The sequence below is a fragment of the Colobus angolensis genome, unplaced genomic scaffold (genome assembly GCF_000951035.1).
Source record: "Colobus angolensis palliatus isolate OR3802 unplaced genomic scaffold, Cang.pa_1.0 Scaffold294, whole genome shotgun sequence".
In the NCBI taxonomy this organism is placed as follows: domain Eukaryota; kingdom Metazoa; phylum Chordata; class Mammalia; order Primates; family Cercopithecidae; genus Colobus; species Colobus angolensis.
In genome coordinates this window covers 1,311,826-1,323,679 of record NW_012116199.1, presented here as the reverse complement: position 1 = coordinate 1,323,679, position 11,854 = coordinate 1,311,826, and the positions used below count along the sequence as shown (strand labels likewise).

The 11,854-nt window shown below is 47.7% G+C and overlaps 1 protein-coding gene across 1 annotated transcript in view; it reads left to right on the top strand.

Moving 5' to 3' along the window:
• Positions 1 to 834: 834 nt before the first annotated feature.
• Positions 835 to 11,854, top strand: part of LOC105516916 (golgin subfamily A member 6-like protein 1) — a 65,242-nt gene continuing 54,222 nt past the window's right edge. Inside the window, 1 exon segment of the mRNA XM_011949260.1 lies at positions 835 to 1,112. Coding sequence (XP_011804650.1) covers positions 835 to 1,112 — 278 coding nt within the window.

The window sequence follows — 11,854 nt, the reverse complement described above, 5'->3', positions numbered from 1 at the left end:
GGTGGCTCATGCCTGTAATCCCAGCACTTTGGGAGGCCAAGGCAGGCGGATCACCTGAGGTCAGGAGTTAGAGACCAGCCTGGCCAACATGGTGAAACCCCGTCTCTACTAAAAATACAAAAATTAGCCGGGCGAGGTGGTGGGCTCCTGTAATCCCAGCTACTCAGGAGGCTGAGGCGGTAGAATTGCTCAAACCTGGGAGGCGGAGGTTGCAGTGAGCTGAGATTGCGCCACTGCACTCCAGCCTGGGTGACACAGCAAGACTCTGTCTCAAAAAAAAGAAAAAATGCAGGTCTAGGCAGCACTCCCAGTGGTCTCACACATCTGTCCCTTGCTTCGACAGTGTTAGGATAGAACAGACCTGAGGATTCCCTCTCTTCCAGCCTCTCCTAATCTCCAATCTCCTCTCCAGTTGCAACCTCCAGGACCATCTTCTCAGCCATATCCTGCTTCCAGGACCAGCCAACACCGTTGTTGTTAGAAATAAGGTTAGCTCCTTATTGCCAACCAACCACGATCTCCCAGATTCGTCAGAATGATTCCACCGAGGAGGAAGCTGCGGTCAGCTGCCTGGTCCATGTGCATTGGCAGGTCTCTGGCACTTACCATTCCTGGGCTTCTATTTTAACCACAATGAGTGGCTCTGGAGCGCTTTGGCTGCTTCTTCCGTGAGTTGGTTCAATAGAAGCACAAGGGCACGGTGTGTCTCTTGGAAATGCAAAACCAGCTGCACCATCTTCCAAGGTACGCAGAAGCCATTTCTAGATGAATGAGGAAAACCATGGATGCCATCAAAGCCATCATTGCCTGGAGAAGAATTTGAACCAGGCCCTCATGGATCTGCATGCCCTCGGTTCTGCCCACACAGACCCTCATCTCTGTGACTTTCTGGACAGCCATTTCCTAAATGGGAAGATGAAACTCATCAAGACGATGGGCAACCACCGCAGTTACCTTTGCTGGCCAGCCAGCCCCCAGGCCCGCCTGTGCCAGTGTCTCTTCCAAAAGCCCACCCACAACCACAACCAGGGCCTCCAGAGCCCAGCAGCCTTTGAGGGGCACCTCTGCACCTCCTGGTATCAGGGCTTCTGCCCAACCTCTCCTTCCAGCCAGTAGGCAGCTTTTTAACCACCCTGCAGCCTTCTCCCAAGCCTTGGACCAAAGGGAAAGAACACTTTTTGCAGCAAGAAAAAAAAAAAGAAAAACAGGAGAAGAAGAGGCTATGGGAAAATTGACATTAACACAACAGAGAGTCCAGAAATAAATCTAAACATATCCCGTCAACTAATTTTTGACAAGGGCACCAAGAGGACACGATGGAGAAAGAATAGTCCCTTCTTGACTGGATGCAGTGGCTCATGCCTGTAATCCCAGCAGTTTGGGAGGCCGAGGCAGGTGGATCACCTGAGGTCAGGAGTTCGAGACCAGCCTGGTCAACATGGTGAGTAACTACAGTTTTTTATTTCCAAGGATTCAAATTGATTCTTATCTCAGTTCCTTCTCTATTTCTCTAAGGTCTATACATGATAAAGTCCTTTCCTGACATTCTGCTATCACCATTCACTTGGTTCTTCCACGGATTGTCCTATTTGTGCTATATAACTTCCCCCACATGTGTTAATTTCTGGTTCTGCCCTTGTCTGCTATGCTAACATTGAAGCAAGGATGATAATAGAACCTCCCTAAAACTGATCCTGTCCTTGTCCAGGAGCTGAACCCACTTTCGTAAGACTAATGAAGGCCACAAGATTAGGATTTGCGGGGAGACTGAATTCTGTGAAAATACAGGCATAGTTTCTGTAAGCCCTTACTGCTCAGGAGTCATGTGGCCAGAGGTCACAAGATTTGCATCTTCCCCAATTACTCCTGTAGATAGCATCACTATTGTGGAATCTAAGATTGGCCTTTTGAGATGTTTTTCAGACTCATCCCAGCTGGACTCAACCTGTGGCCCCACCCAGAGGTGGACTCAGTGCATGAGGACCATTTCCACACCCCTGTGATTGCATCCCCAGCCACTTGGGATAACAGCATTCATTCTTTTGTACGTGGAAATCCAGTTTTCCCAATACCATTGTAATTGCCCGGTGGGTTCTTCCTGCTTGCTGCACAGACAAAACCAGTTCACTGAGACCACGGTATTGCAGTAAGGAGTTTAACTCAGTGCCAGCCATATGAAAGGACTGGAGTTATCACTGAAATCAGTCTCCCCAAAGGCCCAGAGGTTCAGGGTTTTCTTTTTTTTTTTTTTTGAGACGGAGTCTCGCTCTGCTGCCCAGGCTGGAGTGCAGTGCCCAGGTCTCAGCTCACTGCAAACTCCGCCTCCTGGGTTTACGCCATTCTCCTGCCTCAGCCTCCCGAGTAGCTGGGACTACAGGCGCCCGCCACCTTGCCCGGCTAGTTTTTTGTATTTTTCAGTAGAGACGGGGTTTCACCGTGTTAGCCAGGATGGTCTCGATCTCCTGACCTCGTGATCCGCCCGTCTCGGCCTCCCAAAGTGCTGGGATTACAGGCTTGAGCCACTGCGCCCGGCCAAGGTTCGGGGTTTTCAAGGACAGTTTTGGCGGCAGGCAGGGGACTCGGGAATGGGTGCTATTTAGTGGTAGAGGCTTCTCTAGGTGTGTTCTGAATGGCAGACTGCTCCCCACAGGTGGTCCCTGGAGACATGTCTTCCCAGCGTTATCAGCCCAGGCCTCCAGGCTGTGGCCTCTGCGCGCCTCTCCTGTTCCCCATGTGCATTTCTCTTTTTGGCTTCACTTCTGAATTATTCTTTTAGCCACTTACTGCAGGAGTGAGGTGAGGATAGGAGAGTACTTGGGGTGCCCTCAATGTTCAGTGTGGTCTGGGGGTCCCTGAGCAGGACAGTGAGTTTGGGGTGTGGGGCTCAGGCACTGTGGCAGTAGGCTGTGCGAAGTGACAGGAAGACATCCGCCATGCACATTTTCTTTGGTTTTAAAGAAAGACATTATCATTTCAAGTCATATTTGTTTTTTGAGACAGAGTTTCGTTCTGTCTCCCAGGCTGGAGTGCAATGGCGCGATCTCGGCTCACTGCAACCTCCACCTCTCAGGTTCAAGCGATTCTCCTGCCTCAGTCACCTGAGTAGCTGGGATTACAAAAAATATGTATATTTTAAAGCAGAGTAACAAATTCATAACTAAGCATGGAGTGGAAAGAGGGGACCCCTGTGGACTTGAAATGGCAACGTTAGACTATGAACTAAATTTCTCCCATGGTTGATTTGGCCTATGCTCAGGAATAAGCAAAGACAGCCAGCCCGTGAGACTAGAAGCGGGATGGAGTCAGTCATGCTAGACTTCTCTCACCATCGTCATCTTTGCAAAGCTGGTCTCACCATTTATTGAAGTGACTACTCTTTTTTTTCCGAAATAAAGTCTTGCTCTGTTGCCCAGGCTGGAGTGCAATGGTGCGATCTTGGCTCACTGCAACCTCCGCCTCCTGGGTTCAAGCAATTCTCCGGCCTCAGCCTCCTGAGTAGTGGAGATTACAGGCGCCCGCCACCATGCCCGGCTAATTTCTGTATTTTTATTAGAGACGGGGTTTCACCACGTTGGGCCTCACTGCACATATCAGCCCATCTCCTCTCCTGCTTGGCAGGGATGGTCACGATCCTCATTTCTCAGTTAAAGAAGCCAAAACTCCATTGTGGGGCTTCACCACATTACCAGGCTGGTCTCAAGCTCCTGACGGCAAGTGATCCAAACGCCTCAGCCTCCCAAAGTGCTGGAATTACAAGGGTGAACCACCACACCCAGCCAATTAGGGGTAGATATCCAACATTTAGCCAGGTGCAGTGGCTCACTCCTTAATCCCAGCACTTTGAGAAACTGAGGTGGGAGGATCACTTGAGCCCAGGAGTTTGAGTCCAGGCCCGGTAACATAGTGAGAACCCGTCTCAACAAAAAATTTAAAAATTATCCAGGCATGGTGGTGTGTGTCTGTGGTCACAGCTACTTGGGAAGTTGAGATGGGAGGAGGGTTTGAGCCCAGAAGGTCAAGTAAGCTGTGACTGTGCTACTGTACTCCAGTCTGCGTAACAGAGCAAGACCCTGTCTCAAAACAAAAAAACAAAACCCAAAACGTATAAAGAATTGGTACAACTCAACAGTGGAAAAAATATATAACCCAACTTTTAAAATGTTAAAAAAAAAAAACTTGAATCAACATTTCTTTAAAGAAGGGTGGATCACGAGGTCAGGAGATCGAGACCATCCTGGCTAACACGGTGAAACCCCGTCTCTACTAAAAAATACAAAAAAAAAACTAGCCAGGCGAGGTGGTGGGCGCCTGTAGTCCCAGCTACTTGGGAGGCTGAGGCAGGAGAATGGCGTGAACCAGGGAGGCAGAGCTTGCAGAGAGCTGAGATCCGGCCACTGCACTCCAGCCCGGGCGACAGAGCGAGACTCCGTCTCAAAAAAAAAAAAAGATGAGAAAAAAATTGCTCAATCAAGAAAGAAAAAAGCAATTGATAAAATTCAGTACCTATTCAGAAATTTTAAAACCTATCTAACAGACAGGATGCAACACGCCCAGTTAAACACTCCCACAGCTGAGAATAGTGACATAACTTATGTGCAGCCAAAAGATGGAAATTGCAGGCTGGATGCGGAGGCTCACACCTTTAATCCCAGTACTTTGGGAAGCAGACGCAGGCAGATCACAAGGTCTGGAGTTCGAGACTATCCTGACCAACATGGTGAAACCCTTTCTCTACTAAAAATGCAATAAATGAGCCAGGCGTGGTCCCACGCGCCTGTAGTCCCAGCTATTCGGGAGGCTGAGGCAGGAGATCGCTGGAACTGCAGAGGCAGAGGTTGTTGCAGTGAGCTGAGATCACTCCACTGCACTCCAGCCTGGCGACAGAACAAGTCTCCATCTCAAAAAAAAAAAAAAAAATTGAATTACAGTATGATCTTAACACTTTTGAGAAATCTGTTTTTCAGCTAAAAAGAGACAGACTCAGCCTTTTGACCTTTTCTCTTTCCCTCCCTGGAAGTCAATCCAAGGAAAAGCAGCAGCCAAAGTGTAACCACAAGAACAAAAACATGGCTAAAGAAGTATCAGGAAACTGAAAAGAACCCTGGACTGCCCGCCTCTGCACTTTTTTTTTTTTTTTTTGAGACTGAGTTTCCCTCTCGTTGCCCAGGCTAGAGTGCAGTGAAGCGATCTCGGCTCACCACAACCTCCACCTCCCAGGTTCAAGCGACTCTCCTGCCTCAGCCTCCCAAGTAGCTGGGATTACAGGCGTGCACCACCACGCCCGGCTAATTTTGTATTTTTAGTAGAAATGGGGTTTCTCTACATTGGCCAGTCTGGTTGCAAACTCTCAGACTCAGGTGCTCCGCCCACCTCAGCCTCCCAAAGTGGTGGGATTACAGGCATGAGCCACCACGCCCAGCAGAAAATTGCAGTATAATCTTAAAACTTTTGAGAAATTTATGTTTTTCAGCTAAAAAGAGACAGATTCAGTCTTTTTACCTTTCCTCTTTCCCTCCCTGGAAGGCAATCCAAGGCCTGGAGAAACAGCAGCCACATTGTAACCACAAGAACAAAAACAACTTGGACCGCCTTCCTCTGCACATTTTAAGTGACAAAAATGAAATCTATATTTCTTTAAGTCACTAAATCATGTTTATTTTTTCTGTGACTACATGTAGCCTTAAATGATGTATTAACCAAAAATGCACAGCTAGCATAATGCTTAATGAAGAAATAATATAGACATTAAAACAAGGAATAATCCAATATGCCTGTTTTCATGCCTAATCTCTAACATTATATAACTAGCCTATCCAATGTAATCAGACAAGAAAAAATAAATGCTCCACAAACATTAGAAAGGAGGGTGAATATTATTATTCATAGACAATACAGTTGCTTCCCTAAAGATTCTAGGAATATTAACTGTTAATTTTTTTTTTTTTTTTTTTTTTTAAACAGAGTCTTGCTCTGGTACCCAGGCTGGAGTGCAGTGGCCCAATCTCGGCTCACTGCAACCTCTACCTCCCAAGTTCAAGCGATTCTTCTTGCCTCAGCCTCCCAAGTAGCTGGGATTACAGGTGCCTGGGACCACATCCAGCTAATTTTTGTATTTTTAGTAGAGACAAGGTTTGGCCATGTTGGCCAGGGTGGTCTTGAGCTCCTGACCTCAGGTGATCCACCTGGCTTATCCTCCCAAAGTGCTGGGATTACAGGCATGAGTCATCGTGCCCAGCCAACTGTTAAACGATTAAGAAAATTCAGCAAGATTATCAGACACAATATCAAACATACAAAAATCAAAAGTTTGGCTTGGCACGGTGGCTCATGTCTGTAATCTCAGCACTTTGGAAGGCCGAGGTGGGCAGATAACTTGAGGTCAGGAGTTTGAGACCAGCCTGGCCAACATGCCAAGCTCCACCTCTACTAAAAATACAAAAAAAGTAGCTGGGCATGGTGGTGTGCACCTGTAGTCCCAGCTATTTGGGACTGAGCATGAGAATCGCTTGAACCCGGGCAGCAGAGGTTGTAGTGAGCTGAGATCATGCCACTACATTCCAGCCTCAGCGACGGAGTGAGAATCAGTCTCAATTAAAAAAAAAAAGACAAAAATCAAAAGTTTTTGTATACTACAACATATAACCAATCAGAAAAGAAAAGGAAATAAGGTCATCTTAAAAACGGAAAATAATACTTAGCTGAAGGACACAAAAGAACGACTGATTAAATGTAGAAATATGCCATATTTATGGATGGGAGGCATCTACTTTGCAAAGATGTCAATAACCCCTCAATTAATCTACATATTCATTGCAATCACAATAAAAATCCACTGAAGTTTTGCATATAACAAATTGTCTTAATATTCGGAGGGGGTCGGGCACAGTGGCTCATGCCTGTAATCTCAGTACTTTGGGAGGCCGAGGCGGGTGGATCACGAGGTCAAGAGATTGAGACCATCCTGGCTAACACGGTGAAACCCCGTCTCTACTAAAAAAAACACAAAAAATTAGCTGGGCGTGGTGGCGGGCGCCTGTAGTCCCAGCTACTCGGGAGGCTGAGGCAGGAGAATGGCGTGAACCTGGGAGGCAGAGCTTGCAGTGAGCAGAGATCGTGCCACTGCATTCTAGCCTAGGTGACAGAGCGAGACTCCGTCTCAAACAAACAAACAAACAAACAAATATTCAGAGGGATGAATTCAGAATTCAGATCCAAAAATAGGCAAGATGATTCTAAAAAAGTAGTTAGAAAGTGGGGAAATTTGCCAACTTGGTATGAAGACTTCAATCATCAAGCAGAATCATACTGGCTCAGGGACCGGATGGCTCAACAGAAAATAATAAAGCACCCAGGAGCAGACACATTTATGTGGAAATTTTATATCTGCTGGAGGGAGTATTTGAAATGTGTAGAGAAAGAATTGATTATTTAGTAAATGGTACTGGGAAAATGGGCTATTTATTTGGGAAAATAGCTTAAAATAGAACCCAGAGGAAATTAACAAATAAAAATAATTTTAAATTATTAGAAGAAAATATAGGACAGTGCCTTGAAACTTATTAGGAGAATGATGTAATTAAACTTGCATGAAGAGAATGTCTTCTAATATAGGATACCCAAGGCAAAACTCATAAAGGAAATGATTGGTAAATTTGACATCCAAAGACTTTAAAACTTCAGTATGACAGAAAATAAAGAAAATGTCAAATGACAAACAGAGAAATATTTTCAACATACGTAAATGACCAATAATTAGCATCCCAAACATATAAAAGAAATCCTATAAATAGAAAAAAGTGGGCAAGGGACATGGCAGGCAATTAATGTAAGAAAAAAACTGGAGTGTTCAATAGCCTTACAAGGGATCATAGAAATTCAGTCTTTTAGGCCGGGCGCCGTGGCTCACGCCTGTAATCCCAGCACTTTGGGAGGCCGAGGCAGGCACATCACCTGAGGTCAGGAGTTTGAGATCAGCCTGACCAACATGGTGGAACCTCATCTCTACTAAAATACAAAAAATTAGCCGGGCATGGTGGCGTGCGGCTGTAGTCCCAGCTACTCGGGAGGCTGAGGCAGGAGAATCGCTTGAACCTGGGAGGCAGAGGTTGCAGTGAGCCTACATTGCCCCACTGCACTCCAGCTTGGTGACAGCAAGACTCCATCTCAAAAAAAAAAAAAAAAAGAAATTCAGCCTTTTGACCTTCCCCCTTTCCTTCCATTAAAATAAATAAAACACCATTTCCTTCCATTATAGTGGAAAACAACTAAGTTTGATAATATCGAGCATTGGTAAGATTTTGAGTAAACAAGTACACTTAAAAATGGCTGGTAGATGTATAAAAATGACCATTTGGTAGTATCTAGTAAAAGTGAAAATGTGAATTATACAAAGGCTATTGCCAACAATTCCATTTGCAGGGTTCACCCTAGAAAAAAAGCACATAGATCTAAGGAAAGTTGCAGAAAGATGTTCTTTGCAGTATTGCATGTAATAATAACTCACTGGAAGTAACCTAACTGCCCGTTAGTGAAGCACCTAATAAAACTTGGTGAAGCAGGAAGCAGTGTATTCCAAACGCACTTGTTACAGAGGTAGGTCTTGAGTGCATTGGAAGGACAAACGAATTGTAACTATGAGAGCTCAGGGCAGGCTTCATGAAGAGATACAATTCGAGCACTTGAAGGACACTTAGGGTTTCTGGGCAGAAAAATGGAATGAAGGGTATCGGTAGAGAAAACAATGTGTGCGGGACACAAACATTCAGAATGGTGCTCAGAGAATATACATAGCAATAATATATATGTATGTATATCTTTTTTTTTTTTTTTGAGACAGAGTCTTGCTCTGTCACCCAGACCGGAGTGCAGTGGCACGATCTTGGCTCACTGCAAGCTCTGCCTCCCAGGTTCATGCCATTCTCCTGCCTCTGCCTCCTGAGTAGCTGGGACTACAGATGCCTGCCACGACACCCACCTAAATTTTTGTGTTTTTAGGAGAGACGGGGTTTCACCGTGTTAGCCAGGATAGTCTTGAACTCCTGACCTCGTGATCCACCCTCCTTGGCCTCCCAAAGTGCTGGGATTACTGGCGTGAGCCACCGCGCCTGGCCTGTATATATGTATATTTATAAAATAATTATTATTATAGAGACTGGGCAGTTGAATGCATCCTTTCCAAGACTTCCTTCCTCCTGGGGGAGCCATGGGATGCAGAGAGCAGCAAGGCTCAGGAGCCAGGACCTCAGGACCCAGCAGAGGCCAGACATGGGCAGAAATCCCTGCTGCTGCAGCTGTGGGCAGGTGGGCAGGTCACGGGACCTGTGGGCTTTGGTACTTGGTAAGCGTGGGTTCAAGTGTGGGGTCAAACTCCAGCTCCAGCAACCTCCCTCCCTATCAGCTTTTCACGGCAAGCTGGGGCAGTAGCTTGTTGCGAGGATAAAATGATGAAGTATCTAGCACCAAGCAGGTACCCAGCATATTGTGGCTTTCTCCTCACCGCCCTAAGAGATGGGATCAAAGACCCTGCCCCGTCCCTGAGGCCTTTCGGGCTAGTGTGGGGCTGATGTGACCCTTTTAACAAATCATTCTGCTAAGGGCTGAGGGAAGCAAGCCTCCCTCTGGAGCTGCTGAAGAAGGGAAGGCCCCTGGGGAGGGGCATCCTGGTTCAGGTGCATTCCCAGGGCCCAGAGAGCGCTCGCCGCTTACGCCTGCCTTGAAGGAAGCGTCAGGATTCAGTCAGGGAAGAAGCAGAGCCATGTGAGCACAGGCTAAGGGATTTGCTGTGGAATTAGACCTCACAGGATTGTGGAGGGGCTGGGAACTGGAGGTGTGGGGAGGCCGCTGGAGCGTCAGCGAGGAGGTCACCAATCAGTCACTCTGAGAAGCTGAAGCATGCCCAGCCACCTAAGTAGGACCTCCAAAGGTGAGGCCCTGGAGAGGTCTCTGGGCCACTGTGCCTTGTGGAGCCCCCATCTGTGGGTCTGCGATGAAGTGACTGGTGCTGGACTTGGGTTGTTTCGGCCGCTTGCTTCGTATTATTGGTTTTTCCTTTTTCCATGAACCCAAAGGCCACGGTACACTGACCGCTGAAACTTCACTGGCTACATTATAGATAACATTCATAGGTCACCATGGCCATGGTGCTTCCATTGTCTTTCAGGACCTTGGGCCAACTCCTGTCCAATTCAAACCGGTTGAGACCACTGACCCTTCAACTGGACCTGTGCACATGCCTGAGAAAAGTGACATCAGCGGGTCCAAAACTCCACCTTCAGAGCCCAACACTCCACCTTCAGATCATGCTAATGCCACCATTTTCTGTACTTATGTCCTATGAAATGCCAAGAAGCCTGATCACACATTTGTTTTTTTTTTTTTTGAGACAGGGTCTTGCTCTGTGGCCCAGGCTGGAGTGCAGTGGTGTGATCTCAGCTCACTGCAACCTCCGCCTCCTGAGTTCAAGCGCTTCTCCCGCCTCAGCCTCCCAAGTAGCTGGGATTAGAGGTTAGAGGCACACACCATCACACCCAGCTAATTTTCATATTTTTAGTAGAGGTGGGGTTTCACCATGTTGGCCAGGCTGGTCTCGTACTCCTGACCTCAGGTGATCTGCCCACCCCTGCCTCCTATAGTGTTGGGATTACAGGCATGAGCCACCAAGCCCAGCCGGCTGCCTGATGACACTTGAGCAAAAGGAACCTACTACTTCATTTTTCCCCACTGCCAATCACCTCCCCAGACATCTTAGACCATCACACTTCCCTAACCTAGAAACAGCCCTCAGCCTTATCTCCAGGGAGATAAAGATTTGAGCGCTGTTCTCCCACCTCCTCACTTGGCGGTCTTGTGAATCTATCTTTTATCTTTTGCAAAATCCGTGTCACAGTGATGGACTTGCTGTGCACAGGCAGAATGGACCTCAACTTGGCCAGTGACGCTGGACAGCCACGGCCGCCTCCAGACAGCAACTGCTGTCTCTTTCCTTCTGCCTTCCAAGTCACACATAAGCACCCCTTTTGGCCATCTCTTTCTCTGGGAGGCTTCTCCTCAAGGGGCACCAGCACTGATGGGGAAGCCAGAGACAGGCAGCTCAGGATGGGGATGAAAAGCCAGGAATGCGGAGGCCGACTTCTGCTCAGCCCTGCTCCCTTGGATAGAGAGGCTGGAGCCCAGGGCATCAGCCACAGGTCTTGGGACAAACCCTTGGCCCAGGAAAACAGAGCTGTATGATTCCTTGAACACCACAAGATCCACCGTCTCACTCCCCAGACAGGAAAGTCAGGCTCTGACTCCTGCTGTGGATTTCCGCAGGTGCCGGGCCACTAACTCCATTCTCTCTGGCCAGCACCACTGCAGCCTGGGCCTCAGCTGGTGGAAAGAACTGGGCTCACCCACCGCCAAGGCAACTGTAAAAAGGGCACATGGCAGTCCTGGGCAGAGCCCAGGGCCAGGACGTCAGCCAGTTGCATAGCAGGGAGGGCACCTGCCCGTCTCCACAGCCATCGTCCTCCTGGGCACCCTTACCAAAAGGCACTCCTCGAAACAAAATAAGGCCAGGCGCCGTGGCTCCTGTCTGTAATCCCAGCACTTTGGGAGGCCAAGGCGGGCGGATCACGAGGTCAGGAGATCGAGACCATCCTGGCTAACATGGTGAAAACGCATCTTTACTAAAAATACAAAAAATTAGCTGAGTGTGGTGGCATGAGGCTGTAATCCCAGCTACTCGAGAGGCTGAGGCAGGAGAATCACTTGAATCCGGGAGTTGGAGGTTGCAGTGAGCCGAGACCACGCCACTGCACTCCAGCCTGGGCGACAGAGTGAGACTCCATATAAAAAATAATAATAATATAAATAA